The 26,000-nt window shown below is 34.4% G+C and overlaps 4 protein-coding genes across 6 annotated transcripts; 2 read left to right on the forward strand and 2 right to left on the reverse strand.

Annotated features, from left to right (window-relative positions):
- The first annotated feature begins 493 nt into the window (after nucleotides 1-493).
- LOC6646118 (protein argonaute-2) lies at nucleotides 494-14,621 on the forward strand. Of its 3 annotated transcripts, XM_002068726.4 has the most exons (7): nucleotides 494-678; nucleotides 4,661-4,822; nucleotides 8,967-9,041; nucleotides 11,434-12,222; nucleotides 12,283-12,505; nucleotides 12,566-14,176; nucleotides 14,270-14,621. In XM_002068726.4, exons 2-7 carry the CDS (start codon nucleotides 4,702-4,704, stop codon nucleotides 14,406-14,408), a joined length of 2,958 nt encoding a protein of 985 aa, XP_002068762.1. In that variant the 5' UTR covers nucleotides 494-678; nucleotides 4,661-4,701; the 3' UTR covers nucleotides 14,409-14,621. The 3 variants fall into 3 exon arrangements, with proteins under 3 accessions (XP_002068762.1, XP_015033121.1, XP_046866323.1); XM_015177635.3 differs by lacking the exon at nucleotides 8,967-9,041; XM_047010367.1 differs by lacking the exons at nucleotides 494-678; nucleotides 4,661-4,822 and adding an exon at nucleotides 6,550-6,572.
- On the reverse strand, nucleotides 3,748-4,004 carry LOC6646120. The gene has a single exon (XM_002068728.4). It carries the CDS (start codon nucleotides 4,002-4,004, stop codon nucleotides 3,822-3,824), a length of 183 nt encoding a protein of 60 aa, XP_002068764.1. The 3' UTR covers nucleotides 3,748-3,821.
- Nucleotides 4,041-5,384, reverse strand: LOC6646119. The gene is made up of 3 exons (XM_002068727.4): nucleotides 5,155-5,384; nucleotides 4,476-4,603; nucleotides 4,041-4,234 (listed from the first exon to the last, which is right to left on the reverse strand). Exons 1-3 carry the CDS (start codon nucleotides 5,298-5,300, stop codon nucleotides 4,041-4,043), a joined length of 468 nt encoding a protein of 155 aa, XP_002068763.1. The 5' UTR covers nucleotides 5,301-5,384.
- A 5,030-nt stretch (nucleotides 14,622-19,651) lies between the features above and the next one.
- Nucleotides 19,652-20,562, forward strand: LOC6646117 (protein dj-1beta). Its single transcript, XM_002068725.4, has 3 exons — nucleotides 19,652-19,867; nucleotides 19,931-20,250; nucleotides 20,317-20,562. The coding sequence occupies exons 1-3, from the start codon at nucleotides 19,688-19,690 to the stop codon at nucleotides 20,477-20,479; spliced, it is 663 nt and encodes a 220-aa protein (XP_002068761.2). The 5' UTR covers nucleotides 19,652-19,687; the 3' UTR covers nucleotides 20,480-20,562.
- The last annotated feature ends 5,438 nt before the right edge of the window (nucleotides 20,563-26,000 follow it).

The following is a 26,000-nucleotide window of genomic DNA, read 5'->3' on the forward strand; positions in this document are numbered from 1 at the left end:
TTTGCATGACTGCTCACCGCATTGTTGGGAAAAGCTTTTTCCCTCCAAACTTTTCGTTTTTTCGTTTTTTTTTTTTTGCATAAAAAGTTAAACGCGGCGGCGGCAATAACAAAAAAAATCAAAGGCTGAGAGCGCGCGAGAGAGAGAAAGAGACATCCGCCACCTTTGACTTTGACTCACTAACACAGCCACACTCACACGCACACACACACACACCATAACACAATGTTGTTAAAAAACAAATAAACAAAATGAAGCAAAAAAAAGATTAAAAACAATTTTTTGCAAGTTTGTTGCTGTATCTGTGTGAGTGAGAGAGCCACTGAGCGAGAGCAAGAGTGAGATATCAACAGCCACGAAAGTAATTGCGTTGCGGCAAAAAAAAAAACGGAATATTAAAACTAAAGAAAACGCAACAGAAGAAAGAGAGAATGAAAATATAAATTTATTAATTATGTATTTCAAATTATAACTTATAGTTGACTGCAAGTGCCCGGAGAAAGAGAAAGACAAACAATTGTCTTCATGTTTACCAACACAAATTTTGCAATAACAAATTGTTATCTACAACAAATACAAATACTTTAAAGCATTCAAATCCAACACCCGCAACTTCCACCGCTACTCCCCCTTTACTCGACCGCTTGAGTCCGCAGTCAGCTGCAATTCTGCGATAAGGTAAGCAAATATTGCCACAATAGAGTGGGATAGCTAGATGGTTAGCTGGCAAGAAATTGTCAAGTGTGCAAGTGTGTGTGTATATGTGGGAGGAGTAAGAGAATTTTGCCGGCAGCACTAGCATACAATTGGCGCCCCAAAGGAGACTATATCGAGATTTCCAGAACAGCTGCAGATACTTCTGGACGCCCACGCTTCCTTTGAATGCAGTAGAAAAAAAAAACAAGTGGGAAAAGTACAGGAAAACGGAAAAGTACATGTGTAGATGTATAAACTGCGCCTGAGCATATGCTATGAAACATATAGAGAGAGAGAGCAAGCTCTAGTTGGAGCTACATGTTTGAGCATGTTTATGTTTTATTTTATTTCATGAAGGAAAGGTCAAAATCGTAATTGAAGGACAGGACAGACTGACTAATAACTGTACCTGTAGAAAATTCGCCAGGACTCCCCTCACCCACACACACACACACTCGTACAACTTTCACTCTGAAAGCAAAACTCAATTCCTTTACTTTTCCAATATGGCCGCAATGGCCCTTTTCCTCCTCCATCTCCAAATCTCACCCGCATACGCATCTCGTACGCAAAAGTGGAGAATGGGAAGCTTTTGGCTTGACATTGAACTTGAACAAAACTATTAGCTTTATTATTAACTTGTATCCCCATGTACAGGGTATCTATCCTCTCTCTCTCTCTCTCTCTCCCACTTCTTGGTTATCTCTCATTCTCCTCGTGCATCTCTCATGCGCTCCCATTATCAAGCTTTTTTTTGGAGCCAACTTTCACCAAATTTGCAGCTGCATTCTTAACAGTTATGCATATATACATACATACATATGTATGCAGAAACAGAAATTTAATCGATACATACTGTGTATATACGTACGTACATATGTATTAAGACATAGACAGACAGAGATAGAGCGAGAGAGATAGCGGAAAGAGGTGAATTGTTGTGGGCCGAGGGCGGGGGCACGCCATTTTAAAACTTTAGCTCAAAGCTTTGTACTGCATTTTCTTGCTCGGAAAATTCGTTGGCCAAGAGGAATGTGGGGAGAGGGGTGCGCAGGGAGGCCACTGTTTTCATGTGGGAGTGAAGAAAAATCAAAAGCAAACTAACTGAAAATGAAAGTGCACATTTTTGTGGCTTTTTTTTTTCTTTCTTAACTTTGTTTTCGTCTTTTGGCCACTAAATGTATATGTATGTATTTTTTTCCGCCTTAACCCCTAGAAAGTGAATATGGAACGGAAATGGTTGAGCAAACTGTGTCAAGGATATCAAGAATTTTTAATTCGACCCACAAGGTTCCCAAAATTGTGTATTTCATTTTGAATGTCATTAGGACTTCTTTTATAAGTATTTAGAGCTTTATACGAACTTTATATACGATTCAGGAAATTGCTACGAGTTTGAGTCGTATTACAAATTGATTTTATTCCAGATCTAAAATTATATATTTTAGTACATTTTTATAGTTTTTCTTTTAGAAATTATCACTATATACATTACATATGTAAATAGATAGTGAAGGATCGTATATGTATATCCCATTTATTACAGATATACTATGATATATCTCAGGAAGTTTTTTTTCCCAAACCGATCACCTGTTGGAAACTTAGCCGAAATACATACATATGTGTTGAATTAAAAGTTCTAACGAAAATAGTCGAAAATAAAGAAAGGAATTTCGGAATGTCTTGTGTATGAAAAACAAAATTCCAAGCAAACATATTTTAGAGACAAAGGAAAAGTTTCTTCCCTTTTACAGCTCCAAATCCTTCTTTGCCCTCATTCTACATACATTCATATGTATATACACATATAGAAATTCCATTATCTTGCCTCAAATATTGCTTAAAACAGCAAATTAGACACAAAGTACGTGGATAAGTAAATACTTGGATATACTTAATCCAATTTCCTGAGGTTGAATAGAAGATAATAGGACTTTCCCATGCTGAAATTAATGCCAATTCCCTACGATTGCCAAATGCAGTAAAAAGTCTCTTAACCAGTGACGGAGCAAGGTCCAGATCCCCGCTCCCAAAATTTCAAAAACTTCAGAATTCGCTCAGAAGACGTTCTTTTAGACAATATGGGATACCTGATACATTTTTTATTTTGGATCAAGCATCGATTTTGTTTCATTCCGTACTCGAAATTCGAATAAAATGAACAAATTTCATTTTGCTTAGCATTTTGTTTTCTTCAGAATATTGTCTAGACAAGAGAAGGTCTTAAAGGTCTCTGAAATATTATCCACTTATGTACGAGAAGTTCCAATAATCGAATTTGTATAAATACACTATGATATTTCGTCCTATCCTTTGGTATCATTAGAGTAGACTTTCATATTCATTACAATTTGTTTTTGTGTCTGAAATAAGTTTATGTAAATAAAGTGAGCTTCTTGAATGTATTCAATTGAATATTTGAGGCATTCAGTTTCATTATGGATCGAATAACGATCGACGAGGCTTTAATCGGAAATATGTAACTTCAATGAATAGAAGTGTCGAACTCATTCATTCAATGTTGGACTGAATAAATTTAATACAGAAATTAATCAAATAAATGAGACGAATAAGTACTCATATTAGGTCTCACTCTTTTTAAACTGAAACCTTTTGAACTAAATGTTTATGATTCCTTTTAACCTTGATTCAATATTTATTCAGATATTATTCTTTTTACTACAACTGAATGAATATGAAAGGGCAATCCAATTAAATTAAACAATTGACTAAACTCAGTTTTTCCTGGACTCCAATTATTATTTTTTTGCCATTGCTTTTGCTGCTCTTTATATATACATACATATATATGTATATACTTGTATTATCTGTGGGTATATAATATTTTGGCAGCGACAGGAGCAGCAGCAGCAAGCAGCAGATGATTTTCCGGTTTGGTTGAAGCCCAAAAAAAAACTGGTTTCAAATTGAGGCTCTCTAGGCTATTCTCTTTCTGCCCTTTTGCTCACATGTCCCCACCACTCCCCCACTCACACTCTCTACTTATTTAAGGAGAAACAATCATGTGTGTGTGAGTTTTTTGTTCCTTTTTTTTTGTTTGTTTGGTTTTACATTTTAAAGCTTATATTGTGGACATTTTTTGTTTTTTTTTTTTGCTTAATTCAAAAGTCAACCGGCTTGATGGTGATAAATCGAGAGAGTATAAATGCCACAAATATTGTGGCAATAACGAAACAAAAGGCAAAGACATAGAAACTCTCCTCGGTGAAGATATCGCTAAATGCCGGTATATCCTGATAGATCTGTTCGATGACAGCCAAAGTGCCTTTGTGTTTTCTGACCATTTTTTTTTTTTTTGGTTTCTTGGGGATCAAATTGGTTTATTTCTTCTTGCTGCCGCCCTTTTTGCCGCCTGCACCGCCAACGAGCTTTTGTTTCTCTGCTTTGGTTAGAACCTTGTTGGTTATCTCCTCAGGTGGGGCCAGGGAGGAGACGTGCTTATTGCACAGTTGAAGCAGTTCGAGTGTGCTCAAATTCTCGCTATTGAAGCGTATCTCCTTGACTTTGGCTTGTTCTGCAGAAACAGGAAAATGTAGAACAGAGGATTAAAAGAGGGATTAGAGATACTCTGTACCCAGCAGTCAATCAGAATAATCTGCTAACATATGGAATATGAAATCTCTTCCATAAGGAAGCTCTTTTTCTCAGTTGAATTTGTCTTCCGACTTGGAACGACAATCCCTTTTTAAAATTTGGTCCAATTTTTATGCTGAGTGCAGAGCATATGGAATGTTAGCTCCATATGGAATACCAACCTTGAGCCGTCTCAATTAGGGAAAAGTTAATGGATGCGGGCTGACGATTGCAAACAATGTCCGGTTTGACCACACACTTGGGATTCGTTTGGGCAACTTTTGGTGTGGAGAGCAGGAACAGAAATTCTCTGTAATGTAAAAATGAAAAATATATTGATTTTGTTTTTTTTTTTTGCTTTTTCTAGCTGCCTGCAAACGCCTCAAGCTGACTCCCACACCGACCAAAATGTCAACGGAGCGGGAGCTGGCACCTGGTGGGCCAGCTCAGCTCCATACGCATACGCTGCCGTTGACATTTCCCGATCTCCAGCTGAGCTCTACCGTGGGCATAATTGGCAAAGTGTATGGTAAGTAAAATGAGTGTACATATATCTTCATTCATTCATAACTTTTTAAAAATCAAACGTCACCTACATATCATGCACTTTATTCCAAATGGTTTTTCATGATTTTCTGGTTTTCGTTGGTCTTGTGTTCCTTTATTCTTTTGTATTTTATTGCATTTTTACCTACTTTTATGTCTCGAGAAAAATCTTCTTTATTTGGCCAAAAAGCTGAACTGCGCATGCTTTGTAATCGATAATGAAATCTGGGAAAGCGCTTTTCCAATTACGCCACTACGTAATTCCCCTCCTCCACCCCGCCCGCACAACACAACCATATCATTCAATAGATTTACCTTGTGGATTTAACATTTTCCGCAAACGGATCAAACTGTACTGTTATCCTTTTAACACCTTTGAGATTGACACTCTTTAGTTGTTTGCCGATGGCCGATACAATGCCGCCTGAACGGCGTAAAGTCCCGCTAAACGGAATTGACATTTTTATGTAATAATTTTTTGTTAAATTATTTGTAAGCAAGAAAACAAGCAATTTCGGCGAGTTGCCAGAAATTCAATTTCCCAACAGTGCTGCCAGAACCAAGTTGATATCGATAGCAAACTATAATAATCGATTGCCACACACGTGAGGAGGTTCGATAGCAGGGTTCGAACTAAACAGCGTTGCCAGAAAAATGTCGACACTGTCGCCCCTATAGACGTCTCGCTCACTCCAGTGCGCGTGTGCTGAGAGTGCTTTGCCCTCATTTATGCGTGATGCCATCTCGCTTGCTCATGATTGTTCTTCTTCTTAGCCTGCCTGCTGCCTGTGTTGTGTGGAAAAGTGTAAAAAAGAAAATTGCATTTTTTGCATAATGCGCGACGTGAAAAGCTAACAAAAGTTGTGAAAAACGCAAATTCCATAGTCTGGCCACAAGTAGTGCTCACGCCCCGCGCGAAAATACACACACAAATCAATCAAATTTGAAAAGGAACGAAAAACAAAAACCCGAAAAAAATTTTTTCGCTGCCATTCGCCCCGAATACGCGCATACAAAAGCATTTTCTTTGCCTGTACACTGTCGTGTCGTTGTCGTCGTCGTAGTTTTTTTTTCTGTCCAGCGGAGCACCCCACCACCACAGATCCAGAGAAGAAACAAGATAGAGAGAGAGAGAGATAAACCCCAACAGAGGCAACGAGCTAGAGAGAGCAATATAACCAAAAGCAACCAAAACCAACAACAACAACACAAACAACAAATTAATAAGAATTTTTGTTCTTAGTTTGTATTAAAAAAAAATACATATATATATATATATATATATTTTATTTATATATATATAACGAAAGCTGTGCCTACATTTGTGTTCTTTTCCAATACTACAATAAACGATAAATAATTAATAATATAATTATAAAATAAAATACGTTTTCTCGCACGCCCACAACAACACCAACAACAAATGCAAAAGAAAATCAACCAAACGAATAAAATTACTACTTTAAAGTGTGATAAGCAAAAAGGCTGAAATCAAAAAAAAACAAAAACAAAAAATTAATAAATAAATAATTAGTAGAAAACTAAACAACAACAACAATCAATTACATTTACATACACAAAACGTAGGAAAGAAATACACACACACACCCATACACACACAGACACAGCAGCATTACTCAATTTGTATGCATATATATACAATTATACATACAATATTTCTCTCTAACTAAATCAAATCAAAGAAAGAAAGAAAATGTATCCAGTTGGACAACGTAAGTGTAGACAAGTAAAAGGAAGTTAAGTGAAGAAGAAGATCATATAGAACAAGACACCAATACCAATACCAATACATTGCCACATAAACCACTCACCCTCCCGTGCCTCCCACCTTTAGAAGACCAAATCGTAAGATAAAACACGACTATTAACGAGTAATTTTTCTGTACTTGCTGCTCGATTTGATGTTGGGGGGATTGTTGCAGAAATGCATCACCCACACCCATACATACACACAACCTAAATGACATAGAACCCAGAACCCAGACACGTGCTTAAACAGCTTTCAAAACGCGTCAAAACCGAAATTAGGTCAACGACCGTCTCCGCAACGCAATAGTTTTACTTATTGTTATTTATTTTTTTGGGGTTGTTCTTTGTTCCGCTTTGGAAGCGACTTTGAAATGCCCTACTTTAAAGAAGGGAGTAGAAGTTTCTATTTAACTATCTCCTGACTAGTTTAGCCACTTAAATGACATTTAATCAATTCACCAACACTTTCAGTCTGAAAGTTTGAACCAAAAATCTAGACAAATAGTCACTTGGAATAAATAACTCTTTAAAGTTTTCTACTAAGGAAATGATTCCCATTTCATTGCCACTCAAAGATCTTAAGAGACTCTTCCCGACTTGCTAGAGCCATTAGAGGAAAGGGTATATAACAAATACTTTTGCGCCAGATGGAAGTAAATTCTTTTCTGAAATTGCGTTTTAAACTTTGTCAATGAAGCGAATATTATGAGTCTAATGTTAGACTTTTAAAGGCCATTTTACAAAACCGAAGAACAAATACATATTTCAACAACGTAGATTCTTGATTCTTTGAAATCTTAAATTATTAAAACTTGAAAAATTTTTTCAAATTAAGAAAAAGTTGTAAGTTTTTGCAGATTTAAAGAGTTTTTAGGGGTTAAAAGCACCTTTATCTTAAGCTCACCTTTAGTATGATCTAAATAAACATAATTGTTAATAAATAAAACTACAGTAGAATCCGATTTTCGTCGTAATACAATGTTAAAAACGCTACTAGAAGCTCCCAATAATCCTTAGTAATTACCAAAGGATTTAGATATGGATTTAAGGGGCTTAAATAAGCTATTTTAGGGGAAAAATTGATCTTGTATAACGAGTTTGAGCTTAAGCAGTCTAAGGGGTCAAAAATTTAACTCATTTCTTCTAGCATGATCCGCCACTGCCTAAATTAGAGTATATATTATATGCTCGACAGATAATAAAAAAATATTTGACAAATTTCGTCGTTCAATGGCATTCAATTCAATGACGGTAGATAAGAACATAATCAGACAGATAAACCTTAACTTTGGTAAAATTAAGTATAATTTTTAATATAAACATAATCATTAGGAGGACCTTATTCAGAAAAGTAGGTGCCGCCACGGGGGCTGAGATGTTTGTGAAGATTTTGAGATATTTTTTTTAATAATTGATTTTCATAAGTCTTCAGGTCAGTTGATTCAATAAAAATGAAAAATCGCAGTTTCTAATTTATATTTGGAGCCTCTATCCTATTTTAATGTGAACCAGTTTCGGTTTAAAAGGATAATGTGTTGTTCATTTTTCATCCTTTTTGTTTTGTGGTCCCTTCTCTCTACTCTCCCCTGAATGCGCACCTGATTATCATCAAGGATTTCCCTTACAAATGTTTTTGGAAAAAGTTTATATAGTTTTTGACCTATTTAAAGCTGCAGATTGTTATCTAATAGGACTCCAGGAATCCTCATGAAGACTTTAATTGAATAAGATAAAGAGAAACGTTTGGCAATAAAATAAATATGTAGGATATTTAAAAATCTCACTTATATAAAGCTTCAAGAACTACAACGATCAAATTAAATAGTTCATATAGAAACACCTTGAACCACCTGTAACAAAAAAAAACTCACTCAATTTTGATGTGACATATACAATAGGGGGATGGGAAATGGTGAGTGGGAGGAAAATGTGGTAAATACACACTCATACATACACACACACACACACACACACACACAACACAAACCTTATGTTCATTGTAATGATAAGCAGATGATGATGATGATGATAATAATATATATTTTGGGAAAGAGAAATCGAAAATCTGTAACTAAAATATTATTAATCTCGCACTCTCTACTTACATATAAAAAAAAAAAAACTTCTCTCTATATATACTACATACATATACATATATCTATATATACATACATACATACAAACATAATCTCTTTTATGATTTTTCATTTTACCTCCATTCATTTTTCACATATTTTTAATTTGTGAAAATTTCAACAACCAACAACATAACATAAATAATTGGCCATACTACCTTTTCATTTTGTTTAATTTAATTTGATACAAAAACGAAAAAAAAACCAATTTTCTTTTTATAGAGTCACAGTGGACCCCCTCGCCCACGCGGCCTCAGAGTCCCTCTCAGGCGCAGACTAGCTTCGACACGCTCACATGTAAATTTCTCTCCAAAAAAACTAAAAAAAAAACTTAATTCGAATTTTGTGATCTATGTTCTTTAGTTAACTAAACCAAAAAATAAACAAAAAACCAAAAAAAAAATCCCAACTTTTACACTACTAACTAACCTCTCTCAAATCTCAAGTCTACACAAAAAAAAAACTAACCTTTTATTTTCTTTCTCAACTTTTAGTAATGTGCAAAAAAAAGAAATAATTAATATTTTTAATACTAACCAAAATTGAAATTTCTGTTATTTATTTCATTTAATTTCTTTTGTTTTTTATTCTTTTACTTTCATGTAATGTTTTCCTTAGTTTCTTAATTGTATGCAAAGTGCACTTGAATTTTTAACTCTCTACACAATAACAAAAAAAAAAATGTATTTATTTTATAGATTGAGTGTACATATATAGATTTCAATATATGATTCTCATTTGATTTAGAGTCATATGTTTTTATTGCATGAATTTTACTTAGTGTTGCTTGTAGCATCCTTTTTGTGTTTCATGAAGGGAAAAAACAGTGCCTGGATTTCAAAATTTAAGAAACAAGAAAAAAGTTTAGGTAATTTAGAAATTGAAAAGATTCAATGAACATGTATAAAGGGAATTCATTTTTAATTAAGTTAAAAAAAATAAAGTTCGTTAGTAGAAAAATATTGCTGTCAAAAATGAGGTTTAAAACTTGTGAAAATTTAAAATTTCACGAAAAATCCAGCTAATGCTTAGGGAATTTAAAAAAACTTAGTGTAGAATCGAAAAAGAAGCATTTAAATTTAAATTTAAAAAATTATTGTCTAAATTTAAGTTTATTAACGCATTAGAAAAGATGTTTTAAAATATTGATATATTGATTGAAACATATATATTTTTGAGTATAAAACAATTTGAATAAAAGTTCAGTTTATGGTAATTAAATATTATAGTGAAAATTGAGGTATTTTTCAAGTGATTTGAAATATATAACGTTTATCAATCTTATAAATTAAATGTAAACAAGAAAAAATAATTGAACAAATGACATGATGGATGAATAACATTGAAAAGGATCTAAATAAAGTAATCTTGATCAAATTTTAGTTCTGTGGAATACTCAAATTTTAGTTAAAAATTTAGTTTTTTATGAAGTTTTTTTGTTAGACGAAAACAAATGGTTTAATTGCTTATTTCCAATATAATACGGCGAAATATTTAACACGTTTGAAGTCCTTTAAAACTTTGTTTGGACATCACTCAAACAACCAAATTAGTATTTTTTTTTGTCATTTCTAAATTTAAATGTTTACAAACTTTATTAAAAAGTTAAGTTTTTAACCAAAATGTTAAAAATTTGAGGCTAGGATAGGAAATATTGATCTAATGCTTAGGGAATTGAAATATGAGACTAGAGTTAAAATAAAATAAAGTTTTAACCACTACTTGGGTTTCTTTGGAGTAGATTTTAGGCGTTAAACCATATTAGAGCAGAGTCATAACATTCTAGTCGTTATTAAGTTGACAAACTACTGTTATATAGGATTAATATGATGTTTTAGATTAAGAAAGGTGATGCTTTAGCTAAGAACTTTCAACAAAATGTAAACATAGCAAAACATTTGAAAAAGTTTCATGTGAAACTGTTGTAGATCGTTTTATAGATAGAGATACATATAGTAGGTCTAAAAGGCTTGAAAGTATCAATGTTCATTCTCTCGAGATATTTAACAGGTGATATACCCATACTTGAAAAGCCCTTTTGATTTGATATCTCATTTATCTTGACCTCTGATAAAACCTCCTGAGACGTCTTATATGCATTGAAAAATCGTTTTTCCTCAATTCCCATTTACCTAGGTTAAGAAACCTTCCATATAAGATGTCTATGTATCAATCAAAGATTTAATAGGTCAGCAGGTTCTAACCAAGTTTTATAGTTAGCTCACTTCATATTCAAGGCTTAAAGTAGTTGGGAATTACAAGCAAACTAAATGAAGAGTAAAAAAACACTACTCTACGCTGCAGTATAGAAATAAAGTCAACTCATCGCGCCAGGAAAGTGAATCAACTGCAGTTAAATCTTAGATAAATATCAAAACTATTTATTTAGAATGACTTGTTTAATTCATTATCGCTAGGGCCCTAAAAAAAAGTAAACTAAACGTAGATATAGTTTATCGCTAACAGAAAGTTGGATCCCTTTTAGAGATAAAGACAGTTTTACCTGATTGTTAGGAAGCATGTGAAATTTACGCACTGATTTAATAAAAAAAAGAAATACCCTTTTTAAAAGGAACAACTTTGTTTGTGTTAGCTAGTGTATTAGTTGTTGATTTCTTTATTTTAACCACATTTTCTTGACATTGTCAAGGTTGAGAGTCAATGTCTAATGATTACGTTGAATTTGCAGCACCATCAGCACCTGGGTCATCTGTTAATCCCACCGCTGTGACCAGTCCGAGTGCTCAGAATGTTGCTGCCGGCGGTGCCACAGTGGGTGGTGCAGCTGCTGCGGCAGCTGCTCAAGTTGCCTCCGCATTGGGTGGCACCACAACGACCAGTGTATCGGCTGCCATAGCCGCTACAGCAACTCCTCAACCGGATATGCCAGTTTTTACGTGCCCACGTCGTCCCAATTTGGGACGCGAAGGACGGCCCATTGTACTACGTGCCAATCATTTCCAGGTGACTATGCCGCGTGGCTATGTCCATCATTATGATATCAATATCCAACCGGATAAATGTCCACGCAAAGTGAATCGTGAGATTATTGAGACAATGGTGCACGCATATAGCAAGATATTTGGTGTCCTTAAACCAGTATTCGATGGACGTAACAATCTATATACACGTGATCCGTTGCCCATTGGTAATGAGCGCCTGGAATTGGAGGTTACTCTGCCCGGTGAGGGCAAAGATCGTATCTTCCGGGTGACCATCAAGTGGCAAGCTCAAGTCTCACTCTTCAATCTGGAAGAGGCTTTAGAGGGACGAACACGTCAAATTCCGTATGATGCCATTTTAGCTCTCGATGTGGTTATGCGTCATTTGCCAAGCATGACCTATACACCAGTTGGTCGGAGTTTCTTTAGCTCACCCGATGGCTATTATCATCCCTTGGGTGGTGGTCGTGAGGTCTGGTTTGGTTTCCATCAAAGTGTCAGGCCATCGCAATGGAAAATGATGCTCAATATAGATGGTAAGTCCAAATCCGGGTCCTAAACTTATTGGCCTAAGTCTAATTTCTTGTCATTTGCAGTTTCGGCTACGGCTTTCTATAAGGCTCAACCCGTCATTGATTTCATGTGCGAAGTCTTGGATATACGTGACATAAACGAGCAACGTAAACCTCTGACCGATTCGCAGCGTGTTAAATTCACCAAGGAGATCAAGGGACTCAAAATTGAGATTACTCATTGTGGTTCAATGCGACGCAAATATCGCGTTTGTAATGTTACCCGTCGTCCAGCACAAATGCAATCGTAAGATGAACTGAAATCCATCCTCTTTCCTATGACATTAATGTCTCCGTTTTGTTGTAGCTTCCCACTGCAGCTCGATAATGGTCAGACTGTGGAATGTACTGTGGCCAAATATTTCTTGGATAAATATCGCATGAAATTACGTTATCCACATTTGCCCTGCCTTCAGGTGGGCCAAGAGCACAAGCACACATATCTACCCTTGGAGGTGTGCAACATTGTCGCCGGACAGAGATGCATTAAGAAATTAACCGATATGCAAACATCGACCATGATCAAGGCCACTGCACGCTCGGCTCCCGATCGTGAGCGTGAGATTAATAATCTGGTGAAACGTGCCGATTTCAATAATGATTCGTATGTCCAGGAGTTTGGTCTAACCATATCCAATTCGATGATGGAAGTCCGTGGTCGTGTCTTGCCGCCACCAAAACTTCAATATGGGGGACGTGTGTCCACTGGGATTACGGGTCAGCAATTGTTCCCACCGCAAAATAAGGTTAGCCTTGCGTCGCCCAATCAAGGTGTTTGGGATATGCGAGGCAAACAATTCTTCACTGGCGTCGAGATACGCATATGGGCCATTGCCTGTTTTGCTCCACAGCGTACAGTGCGCGAGGATGCGTTGAGAAATTTTACCCAACAGCTGCAGAAGATCTCCAATGATGCGGGCATGCCGATAATTGGCCAACCATGCTTCTGTAAATATGCCACTGGGCCAGATCAGGTGGAACCAATGTTCCGTTACCTGAAGATAACATTCCCGGGACTTCAATTGGTGGTCGTTGTCTTGCCAGGCAAGACTCCCGTCTATGCTGAGGTGAAACGTGTCGGTGACACTGTCTTGGGCATGGCCACACAGTGTGTGCAGGCCAAGAATGTGAATAAGACGTCACCGCAAACATTGTCCAATCTATGTCTCAAGATCAATGTTAAATTGGGTGGCATCAATTCGATACTGGTACCCTCAATACGTCCAAAGGTCTTCAATGAGCCCGTCATATTCCTGGGTGCCGATGTTACACACCCGCCAGCTGGCGACAACAAGAAGCCATCGATAGCCGCCGTTGTCGGTTCCATGGATGGCCATCCGTCACGCTATGCGGCCACCGTACGCGTCCAACAACATCGCCAGGAGATTATCCAAGAGTTGAGCAGCATGGTGCGTGAGCTTCTCATTATGTTCTATAAATCCACCGGTGGCTATAAGCCACATCGTATTATACTCTATCGCGATGGCGTATCCGAAGGACAATTTCCACACGTTCTGCAGCATGAATTGACGGCCATTCGGGAGGCTTGCATTAAACTGGAACCCGATTATCGTCCCGGCATCACATTCATTGTGGTCCAGAAACGTCATCACACACGCCTCTTCTGTGCCGAGAAACGGGAGCAGAGTGGCAAATCGGGCAATATCCCAGCAGGCACCACAGTCGATGTGGGCATCACCCATCCAACCGAATTCGATTTCTATTTGTGCAGTCATCAAGGCATTCAAGGCACCAGTCGGCCATCCCACTATCATGTCCTCTGGGATGACAATCATTTCGATTCGGATGAGCTGCAATGCCTTACATATCAATTGTGTCACACTTATGTGCGTTGCACTCGATCGGTTAGCATCCCTGCTCCGGCCTACTATGCCCATTTGGTGGCTTTCCGTGCCAGGTGAGTGCTCAACTAACTTGTACAGAAAACGAATCGAAATAGTTATAGTAAATACATATTTGAACAAATTAATAACTTGTCATCCATTTACAGATACCATCTGGTTGAAAAAGAGCATGATTCTGGCGAAGGATCACATCAGAGTGGCTGCTCAGAGGATCGTACACCAGGAGCCATGGCCAGGGCCATAACTGTCCACGCTGACACCAAGAAGGTCATGTACTTTGCCTAAAAAGTATCACACAAAACGAAAAAAAAACCAAACAACCAAAAGAACATTTCGAAATGCGATTCGAATAATCAAACAAACAATTTTAATACCAATCTAATCCTCTCCTTCCTTCCTCTCAGTCGCCCCCACTCTAAACAACAAGCGGATTTAAAAGCCAAGCAATGAAAATTAGGTGGAAAAACAAAAATAAAAACCCCCCTCTCCCCCTCGTAATTTTAAGCTGATGAAAGTGAAAGTTGATCTTGCATGCGCATTAGTTAGTCTTAGGGCCATACATCAATAATACTAACAACAACAAGACACACAAATTACATACACACACACACACACACTTACAGTGATGATGATGATGATGATGAGAACGTAAGGCTAGGGCTAGAGAGTTAGGGAATCGAATGTTTATATAGCACAAGTTTGGCGCAACAAAAAACAATGTGAAAGAAAACAATTCTCAAAAGTAAAACAAAAACAAAAAAACGGGAACAAAACAAACACGAAAGCAACAAGAAACAACAAAAACATTTGAAACATTTTGTAAGGAAAAAAACAAAAACAAAAAGGAAACAAAACAAAAAATGCGAAGAAAAATACAATTACAAATACAATTATACTTAATAATACATATATTTTTACACAACAAACAAACAACAACAACAACAACAACCAAGACATGAGATGAAAAAAAGAATTATTATTATGATAATGGTAAATGGATGAATGATGATGCGTATAACCAAAGGTTTTTAGTGTATTTAATGTATATGAATAAGTTGCTGATCGACTCACACAACAACAACAACAAACAAACCAACCAACCAATCAACAACAACAACAACCACAAGAACAACAACTCGGATTCTCTGTACTGTGAACGAAGACCACCAAACCACAACAACAAAACACGACAAAAACAAAAGCAAATTAAAAGAGTGTAAATTAGTTTTTAACAAACAAACAAAATTGAATGGTTTAACAATAATACACACACACACACACACACACACACACACATAAACACAAAATACTTCAATAATAACTAACAACAAAAAAAAAAAGAAAGAAAGAAAACAAAAAAAAAACAAGAAAATCATAAGAAAACAAAACATTTAATAGTTTATAAGCTCTAGGGCTCTACCAAAAAAAGAAAAACAAAAGAAGAGAGTTGATAAAGCTGAAAAAGAAAAGAAAACGAAAACAAAAACTCCAATTTGAACAAGGGACAAAACTTTTGGTCATTTGCTATAAATGCTTTACATATACATATATGTATATATATAATATATAGATTTCGTTCAAAAGTGCAAACAAAACAAAACAAAAACATCAAATATGCTGATATTTCAAATTATTGAGTTTAGTTTTTTTTTGATTTTTTTTTAAGTTAAGACACAAACACACACAGCTGAAGAAGAGAATGTTAAAAGTAAAACCCTGTTAGGGGTACTATCATTAATTACATCAGAGATATTCTTGTCTAAATACTTTAGAGAAAAGAATTTTAATCCTTTTTTTGACAGTGAAAAGTCAGAGATAAACATTATTTGTAATGGCCAGTTTTATATTAAACTTGCAGAAAAAGTTTTAGTTTTTAGGAATCAATAGGAGTTATTCTACGCCCACGACCCGCCACGCCCAAAAATCTATATGTATATGCATAGAATGTGTTTCAATAATGTTATAATATACTCGATAGAGATACGACTTTTTCTTCCCTTACTTACATATAAATGGCCATCTATGATCTCTCTTGCCTTAGATGAAGAAAAAAACCTACCATGGATCAGATTAATATAGCCCAGTAGATCTCTTTAAGGCGCAAAAGTTGGCCAACTTTGATCTCTTGTCAATAGAAATGGCCACAAAAAATAAAGAATACAATTAGAAGCCAAAGAGTCAGATTATGTTCTCCTTAAATTGATCCTATAAATATATATCAAATAGCTGCTCTAGAGAGAATTTGATCAGATGTAATTAATGAATGTTCTCCTAACAAAACCAAACACACCTATACACACACACATACACAAACACATACTCACACACAAGTCCAAGGCATATCACTCAAATGTCCACTTGTTTATGTACCTCTTATATATATATATATATATATACACCTCTATATAAAGAATTATGAGAAAATCTTAGCTTAAATAATTTAGTTTTATTTTGCTTTTTAAACTATATAAATTTTCTTTTGTCTTCGAATCACATTTGCATTAATATTTCTAAATATTTTTTTTTTAAATTGTTTTCTTCTTAGTTTATATATATATTTAATTTTTTTCAAAAGTGGTGTACGGGTAAAGATCATGCATTAACATTTCAATATGTTTAGTTTTTAGTTTTTTGCCAACTCTTAAATAACAATAACGAGGAATTAATACGAAAAAAAAGAAGAAAAATAATAAAAAAAAAGATAAACAAATGAGTAATATTATTAAAGAAATACTATATAATTAAACTATATCGAGGACACAGTTCAAGTTAACATTATTGATTGATTTGTTATATATATATATATATACATATAGATTTAGGCGAGACTCGATTTTGTAGTCTGCAGCCGATCAACAAAAACCAATAAGTTCATTTTATTCTTAATTTATATGCGCAGACTTAGATTTTCTCCTGTTTTTGTTTCTCTAACAAACAAACACACACACACTCACACAGCACACACACAACACAACACACACACACTTACACCTTAATTTATAATTATAGATATAAATTTTGTTTCGTTTATTATAAAACTTATTTAGTTAATAACAAAAAGCAAAAATCTAAACAAACAAAAGAACACAAAAGGCAAACAAAAAAAAAAAGAAACACAACAAAAATGAAAACGAAATCCAAATGCGAAAATCAATTTCCGTTTCGACACAAGGGATTAAAATTTTAAATTTACTTCTTAAACAAAATAAAATAATAAAAAAAAAACACAACTAAAAAACAAAAAATGTTTTACTTAAAACACAAAAAAAAAACACTTGCAAAGATTTCAAGATATATATATATATATCTGTTTAATTTTTAAGCCAATGTAAAACAATGCAAGCAACAATTGTTAAGTTAAGAATTTTTTGTAAGCTTATGTGCCGACAATGAAAAGCATCTCGTAATATCTAGAAACAACAAACAAAAAAGGGAATAGATATATATCTATCTATATATATATATATGCATGTATATGTGAAAAGCTTTAACCTAAATGCAAGAGACAACAAAAACAAAGCGCTAGAAAGGCAAAATGCAAACAAAACAAACAAACAAACAAAAACCATTCAATAATAATCCATAATATCAACTTTGTGATTAAGCAAAACGAGAAAACAGTAAATTAAATTAAATGAACGAAAATAAAGCAAAGACTGCAAGATATGTTAACAAGGATCAGAAAAAAAATTGGGGAATGGCCAAAGAGGAGGAGGAATAAATATCAACAAGTTTCAAGTTTAAGTTTTTTAAAAAGCATAATCTATAAATTTTATATCAATATAAGATCCATACTCCAAAATTTAAACAGTTAATATAGACATTTCCCGCATATGCCTTTAGATTTTGCAGTCTTTGTATTTTATTTTATACATAAGATCGTCGGATCATGAATTCAATATCTATTATCTGTTGTATATGCTTAGAGAATACTCCTATTTAAAGGTTTCTTCAAACAAAAATAACAAAAGAAAAACAAAAATTATATAGAAATTTGTCCCCTCACTCTCTCTCTCTCTATCTATCTCTCTTCCCATCTCTCTAACTCTATTTGTCAAAATTCAATTGAGCTTTAAAACTGAAAAACAAAAATAAACATAAAAATTGATAAAAATATAATATAAAAACAAAAATCAACCTAGTAAGATAAAATAAAAAAACAAGAAGAAGAGAGTTAGATATTGTTTCTTACATATATTACTTATAAATGTGCCGTTTATAGATGTCTACAATTATATACAAAAACAAAAATAAGAAAATATATTTATAATCAGACCTACTAAACATAGAGATCAAAATTTGCACAACTCTTCCTAGATGAATATGATGAAAAAGGGAAATAAAATTAATCTTAGTAACAACAAAAACAAAACTAACGAAATGAAAACTCCAAGCAAATATACACTCAATATATACATATATATTTGTATCTGTGTGTTAAAAATGTGTGTAAAACTTCTATACTCTTCCAATGACCACCCCCCTCCGCCCTTTAACCCTCAACCAACCAACATCCAACTTCCCTGTACTTCAAAAACATTTTGTCGTAGTGTTCCGTAAAATGAAACAAAACACAAAAATTTAGCTGAAATTCGACTTACAATTAGTAAAAAAAACAAAAACAAAAAAACACATACTTGATAAACATATATATGCATATATGCAAAGAAACCAATTTGATGAACCCAAAAATATATCCCCAAAAAAGAAAGAAAAAAAAAAACACAAAACAAACAAACTTACTTTAATCCAAAATGCCGGGTAATTAATCAATAAAATATTAAAAGAAAAAAAACAAAACAAACAAAAAATACATTAATATTAAAATATTATTTTGTAAGAAACCAAAAATAAAAACAAAACAAAGAGAAAAAAAAATTAAATGAAACGTGAGCAACGTAAATATGGGAAATCTGTAACTTTGGTGATCTTTTTAAATGTTAATAACAAAAAAAAAAACAATACAAAACAAAAAACAAATCAAACAATTTCTAAATGTGACTTAAAATACGACGTAAAAATAACAACAACAACAAACAAGTAACATTTTTCCACACACAGAGACAACAACAAAAAAGAGAGTAAAGAAATTGAAATAAAAAATTTATGCAATTTTTATTTTTCAGCTAACAATTTTTAGTTGTTAAGTGTGCTTCAGATTCAAATTATTCATTTAAGTTCAAAGCAAAAGAAACACAATTATTATTATTATTATTATATATAAAAATTACGTTTTATACACAAAAAACCGAAACAAATTTCTAAATTATTTGTCAACTTTTAGTAGTTTTCATTTGGAAATTCGGAAAAAAGAAGGAAAACAAAACCAAAAAGTGTATACACTTGGATTTTTGTTCAATAAAATTATATACATATATATAAATATATTTAAAAAAACTAAAATATACGAGTGTTTTTATTTTTTTTTTGAGAGCTTGTAGGAATTTTTGAACTAAGTAAGCTGCAAAGTAATCGATTATTTCATCGAAAGAATTGCTGGAAAGATTTTCTACTGGGTCGACTTGCCGGGTGCAAACGGCAAGCTTTTTCGACAATCTGGCAACATGCTGGCAGCCCTGCGAAGGTCATTTCCAAACAAACTAAATCGAGGTAACATTTTTCAACCGGAATCTCTATCCTTACGCCATATTTGCAACATGACGAAGACAGCATTGATTATCCTGGCCGAGGGAGCTGAGGAGATGGAATTTGTTATTGCTGCAGATGTTTTGCGCAGGGCAGGAGTAAGTTAAAAATGCAAATTTATCATACTGCAGCGGGTTATGACTTTTGTCGGTTCTTTCTAGATTACCGTGACAGTTGCCGGTTTGAGTGGCAGTGGACCGGTCAAGGGTTCCCGTGATATTGTGTTTGTCCCAGACGCATCTTTGGAGTCGGTGGCTAGTTCCAAATTTGATGTTGTCGTCCTGCCCGGCGGTTTGGGTGGCTCAAATGCCATGGGTGCCTCAAGTGTTGTTGGAGATTTGCTGCGAGCCCAGGAGACGAATGGCGGTCTAATTGCTGCCATTTGTGCTGCTCCCACAGCTCTGGCTAAGCACGATATAGCCACTGGCAAGTCTCTCACTTCGTATCCGGCCATGAAACCGCAATTGGTGGACAAATACAAGTGCGTGAAGTGTTAATACTTGAATATTTCTATTATATATTTATATTGCCCTCTTTTTTTTGGCAGCTATGTGGAGGGTAAGAATGTGGTACAAGATGGCAATCTCATCACCAGCCGTGGACCTGGAACTGCTTATGATTTTGCCCTAAAAATAGCCGAAGAATTGGCTGGGCTTGAGAAGACTCAAGAAGTTGCCAAGGGCATGCTGTTGTCTTATCCAATCAATTAATTTAATTGAATTATTAACCGCAGCTAATGCAGTTATACAGGTGTTAATCAAATTAATAATAAAATATTTATATAATTGCTAAATAATATATATTTTTATTTAGATTATATTTTATGTTTTTATCGATTGCTTTTTCAAATTCGAAATTCGATGGTGATTATTCTGATTCAGAAAAGTCGATTATTATCGATAGAAACCTATCAATTAAGTCTATTTCGCCACCAATGTGTTTGGAACTTGAATTCGCCTTTGGCTTTATAAATTGTCAGTGTAAAAACAGGACCGTTCAAGTTTCCAAATCGTTTTCAAACATAAATAAAGTTGTTTTTCAATGTGTGTGAGATAATTCACTATGTAATAGTCAAACGATTTGATACCAAATAAAGTAGACAAATATTTATAGATATGGAACGTGATCAGACATCAAGTTCGGTTCGGATTTCCGAAAATGAAAAAAGGCGTGTTTATGTTCATAAAAATGACCTTGTTATTTAATGATCTTTGTGGATTGGTGTTAATTGATGATCTCCAACCATTTACTCCAATCTGGTAAGTAAAAAACACAGTGCTAATAATAATAGAGACATCTTTTTAATCAGTTTCCAAATAAGTTCTCAGTTAGATATTTTTGTTTTGTATCCCTTGGTTCATTTACCGTAGTCTCCGTCCAAAGGGCAGGTGGGAATAAACAATCAACTCAAAGAAGAATAACTTGAGGTTATACTCTTACTTGTATGCGATTTTCTCGGTAATCGGGGCGAAAATTAAAATATTTAAATATGTTATTGATCATTGGCTATAGACTTGATTCAGTTTTATTCATATAAGAATCGATATTAATTAATCAAGTAGCGAATGACAGCTATATACGAAAAGTAGAGAAACTAAAAACAAAACATTGTAATTTTTACTATATTGATTAAAGTTGGACCGGAAATGCAGGAGGATTATCTTAATCTTAACAAGGTTTCTGGCAAAGCAGCCACTCAAAAATTTTGCATCCATTATAAAAACCAAATCGTATATGTTTTAATTAGGAGCTAAAGTTTTTTTGAATCCTGAATTGAATCTTGAATCTTGAATTTTTTTCATTGCCAAAATTGTGATTTTTAAATGTTGACTCAAATAGCAATCTTTCGGATCAAACTATACAAATGAATGAAAAATGTATAACTTAAAAGCCACTTATTGTAAGGTTTGCTAGCTATAGAAAACAAGAGAAAACTTTGTTTATTAAGCTTTATTTATAATATGCCCAATGGAAATACTCAGTACTTATAGTATTACCTCTCGGAAGGAAATCGAAGACAGTCGTGTAATAATTTAAAAAGTCTTTATTGAGCCATCTTTAGGTCTAATACAGATTATTAATTAATGTGTTTTAGATAGTAAGAAGAGTCCTAAGATAAACACATTTATACTTAAGCCAGGTATTTTGGATTCAAGCCTTATTTGTTGAGGCATCAAACGATAGTTATAAACTAGTAAATAAGTAAAATTAAAAAAGGGTTGTTAAGAACTTTGACCACTATCTCTTAATCCCAAACTTAATGTTAATCCAGTTGGGATGGGTAGACGTCTGCATATTTCAAATGTCATTTAATTAAATTAATTGAGCGAAAATGGAAAATGTGACCGAAAAATGTTATGAAATTGACCTCTTCAGCTCTCCTGCCTACACTTTATTTTCCTTTTTTTGTCTCTATGCTACTTTTATCTCTCACTATGTGTGTGTGTCTCAGTCGTTCCGTTGTAGCCTACTTCTTTGGGTCGAGCCTATTAGGCTAATTGCATGAAGTTGGCTTTAATGAGTCGAAAACGGTGCCAAGCTTGGCATCCCCCACAAAAGGCCACAAAGGCCAACGGCGCCTCTTAGTGTTGTTGTTGCTATTGTTGGCTAAGTTGGTCTGTTGTGGCTTTGAATTTATGACACGGCTTTAATGGGTTAACTGGGTTAATGCCCATTCTTCAACTCATCAACTATACATAAACCTTTGCCTCCCACTTTACAATTTCCTTTCAATGGAGTTTCTTTTTTATTTTTTTGGGTGCTTCATTCTCGCTTCTCTTTTGCTTGAAGAAGCTCGACAATTTTGTCAATTAAGCAAACATTTTGCACTTGTATCCCCAAAAATTTGGACACTTTGAGTGGATTAACTAATACTTAAGCACACAAGAGTTCGTTACTCCACCTTTACCCTCCCTTTTGCTTTAGTCAAAACGCTGAAGTTCAAATATCGCGACAGTTTCTTGCATAAGTCATTAAGGCTTTTGCCAAATGATAATTTTCAAGCATTTTTGCATTTTCCAATTTGCACAAATAATTATACACTATAAAAATTTTAAAGATTACATATCCTATTAGGAGAAATTTGTAACACGCAGAGAAAATAGTTTTCAAGTTGATTTTGTAAGCATATCTCTATATACCAAGTTGACCATATTTTAGGATCTTGACGTTGAATTTTATTGAAGTTATAACTTCAAGTTAATGACAATAAAAGAAGCCTAATGAAGAATTTTCATGAAAATTTATCGTCTAGTTTTTGTAATAATATTGATTGTCTGTTAGACGACAGATATCATAGGTTAAGGTACTTTTATATTGTTTTTACAAGATCTACTAAAATCTACTATAATAGAAAATCATTTAGAGGGCTTTGGGTAAAGGCTTAATTACTATATTGATGTGTGTAGACTGTTAGTGGGTGAAACAGAGAAAGAGGGGATAAATGATTTTCTAAACTCTTTTCTTTGGCTTTTTTTTTCTGCTGCTTTGCCAATCGAAAGTGTTTTCTCTAAGGGTAAGACCTTCACCAAACTCCTTAAAATGCAAAGTGTAATTTCTTTGTCGTCTAGTTGTTACTTTGAATAGTTCTGAGTTACTTGTTTTCTTTGGGTACTTAATGCAGAATCGTTGCATAAAACCCTCAAACCCTGCTACTCCGTGTCTCTCTCTCACTCTCTCTTATCAGTTACCTCCTGCCTTAGCCTATTCCTCTTTTCCCATTCAGCTTTTCCTTCCTGAATGCCTACAATTTTGAAATAACCAACTGAAGTGGCAGAGCCAAATGAATTTGCTAATGAGCAGCAGAGCAGGCAAGGACTTTAAAATGAAGCATAGGCAAGCCAGGCAGAATTTTGGCTGGCGTTAATCATTTACACGCTGAAGCCACAAAGACCAAATTATGATTATATTTAAGGGCGAAATGTGGAAATTAACTAACATTGGCTTGGTTTGCAGTTGAGATTCGAATGGTTGCCAAGGCGCAGCAGCCTTAACCACGGGAAAAAGGGGGTTTTCCCTTTTTATTTCTGTTTTTTTTTTGTTGGGGTTTTTGGCTACAGACCAAGAGAAATCTCTTTTCCCCTTTTTTCGTTTTTGGGCTTTGGTAGTGGGTAGAAATTGAGAATAGAGAGAGAGGTAAGAGAAGGTTACTAGAAAAGAATTGCAATTGTGATAAAATTCAGCGTAACTAATGCCGACCACAGCAAAATGCGATAAATCGCTGGTCGGGTTCAAGTTAGTTAAATACCCTAAAATATTTTCGGGGTATATGCAATTAATATGAATGAATTTGATTTCAAAAGGCAATTTTAAACCTTTGTCTTAGAGGCTAAGACTTTGCCTGATACTATATTACATTGAAATCAGATGGAGTTATAGTCTACAATTTACTGCAATATCTTAATAATTAAATTTAGTTTGCTAGTGTGTAAAACATTTAAAATGCACTAACAAAGAAACTGTTTTTCTTTTACGAAAATTCTTACAAATATTTTGAAATTTCAGTTTTTAGAATTCTTTAAAATAACTTGTTATAGATAATTTACAAGTCAAATAAAACTTTAATAGAACTATAGACTATAGACTTTGGATCAGGAATAGTTTTTGGAACTTTTCAAAAGAAAACCCTTTTTATAGATAATTTTTAATTGAACTAAAAATTTAATAAAATTTAAATCTAATGTCTTAAATCTACACGTTATTAAGCCTAAAATTGTTTTTACTCTTCTTACCTAAACTAAGGCCTGTAAATGGAACAGGTAAGAATCAAATTTAAACGAATTTTATTGACCGATCAAGCAATCAATATAATTTACCATGTCCTACATCTTCAAAAATTGGTTTCTTCACTTTGAATAAAGAGTTTATTAAAAATTAAGTAAATTCTATTCAAAAAACTCTTTATTCTTGCTTTATTTATTGAAATATATTAATTTGAACATTAAATTCGATTGTATGAATTTCTGACTAATCAAATCCAATGTGGTATCCAACTTACTATGAATAATTACGAACTATTTAACTACTTTCCATTTTAAAATTATGGTTTTCCGATGTCATTCAGTCATTTTATTCCAGGGTATTTTCATCATCTTTCTTTACTTTTTGTGAGATCATTTTCGGGCGGGTTTTTTTGTTCTCTTTATTTCTGGACCTTCTGTGGTTGCTGCCATAGACGGACAGTTTGTCCCCAGCTAAATTTTGTGTCGACTTTCTCTGGCTATTCTGTTTTTTTTTTCTGTCTATTTTTGGTTGTCTTATTCTGTTGCTGGTTTTTTGCTGTACTTTGTTTTTTTTTTTTTTATAGCATTGCCTTTTGCCTTTGGCTTTGCCTGGAAATGATAATTTTCACTTGAGCGCGCACGGGAAAAATGCTCGGGTAGTGGTGGGTGGTGGTGAAAGAGAGGGGATGGTTATGGGGGCCGGACTGCTGCTATAAATTGCCAATTAATGGCAACAGAACGTTACTGCGGTAGAGACTGAGAGAATATCATTTGCATTTTGCTACGTTTTCGAATATTATATGGAGATTTGCAATCGAATTGACCGAATTCCTTGTCTATGCGGCGTATGCTTAATATTTTTCAATTTCGATAATGTGTTCGTGCCATGGCTATTGGTATTAGTGTGTTAGTTGGTGCATTCTTTTGGGCCACTGTGCACAGTGTGATAGGTTTTTTTCCGGGTAGAGGGTGACGGCGGGAGTCCTGTCACGCTTCACTTGATGGTCGCCATTTTGTTGTTTGCATTTTGAATGCAATGTGAATGGACTTTTGGCCCACCCACAAAATTCAACCCATCTGCCTCCAATCCTCCCCCCTTCAGCGTGCGATCTCCGTTCGGTCAAGCGTCGCGCTAAATTCGTTGCGGTTTTTGTGGTTTTTCTTCGTGTCATGCTTTTGCCTCCTGAGTTGCTGACTTTTTTTGTGACTCGTTCTTAGTTTTTGTTTTGTTTTTTTTTTTTTGTTGGCCATTGTCAAAATAAATACAACTAGCAACGGCGGCCAGAATTTGGTTCATTTTCAAATTGGTGGAAACAAAAAAAAACTGAGCCCAATGAATAATTGAGCGTGTGGTGAATATGAATGAATGCACTCATTGGTTATAGCTTTTTGCCAGTTTTTAGAAGTTTAAATGGTTTGCATAAAATTGAGTAATTGCAGTTGGTCAAGATGGTTTAGATGAATGGAAATATTTAATATGTGGATTGCCCTAAATTGTTATCAGCCGCGG

Source organism: Drosophila willistoni (assembly GCF_018902025.1).
Source record: "Drosophila willistoni isolate 14030-0811.24 chromosome 2L unlocalized genomic scaffold, UCI_dwil_1.1 Seg72.1, whole genome shotgun sequence".
NCBI classification, from domain to species: Eukaryota; Metazoa; Arthropoda; class Insecta; order Diptera; family Drosophilidae; genus Drosophila; species Drosophila willistoni.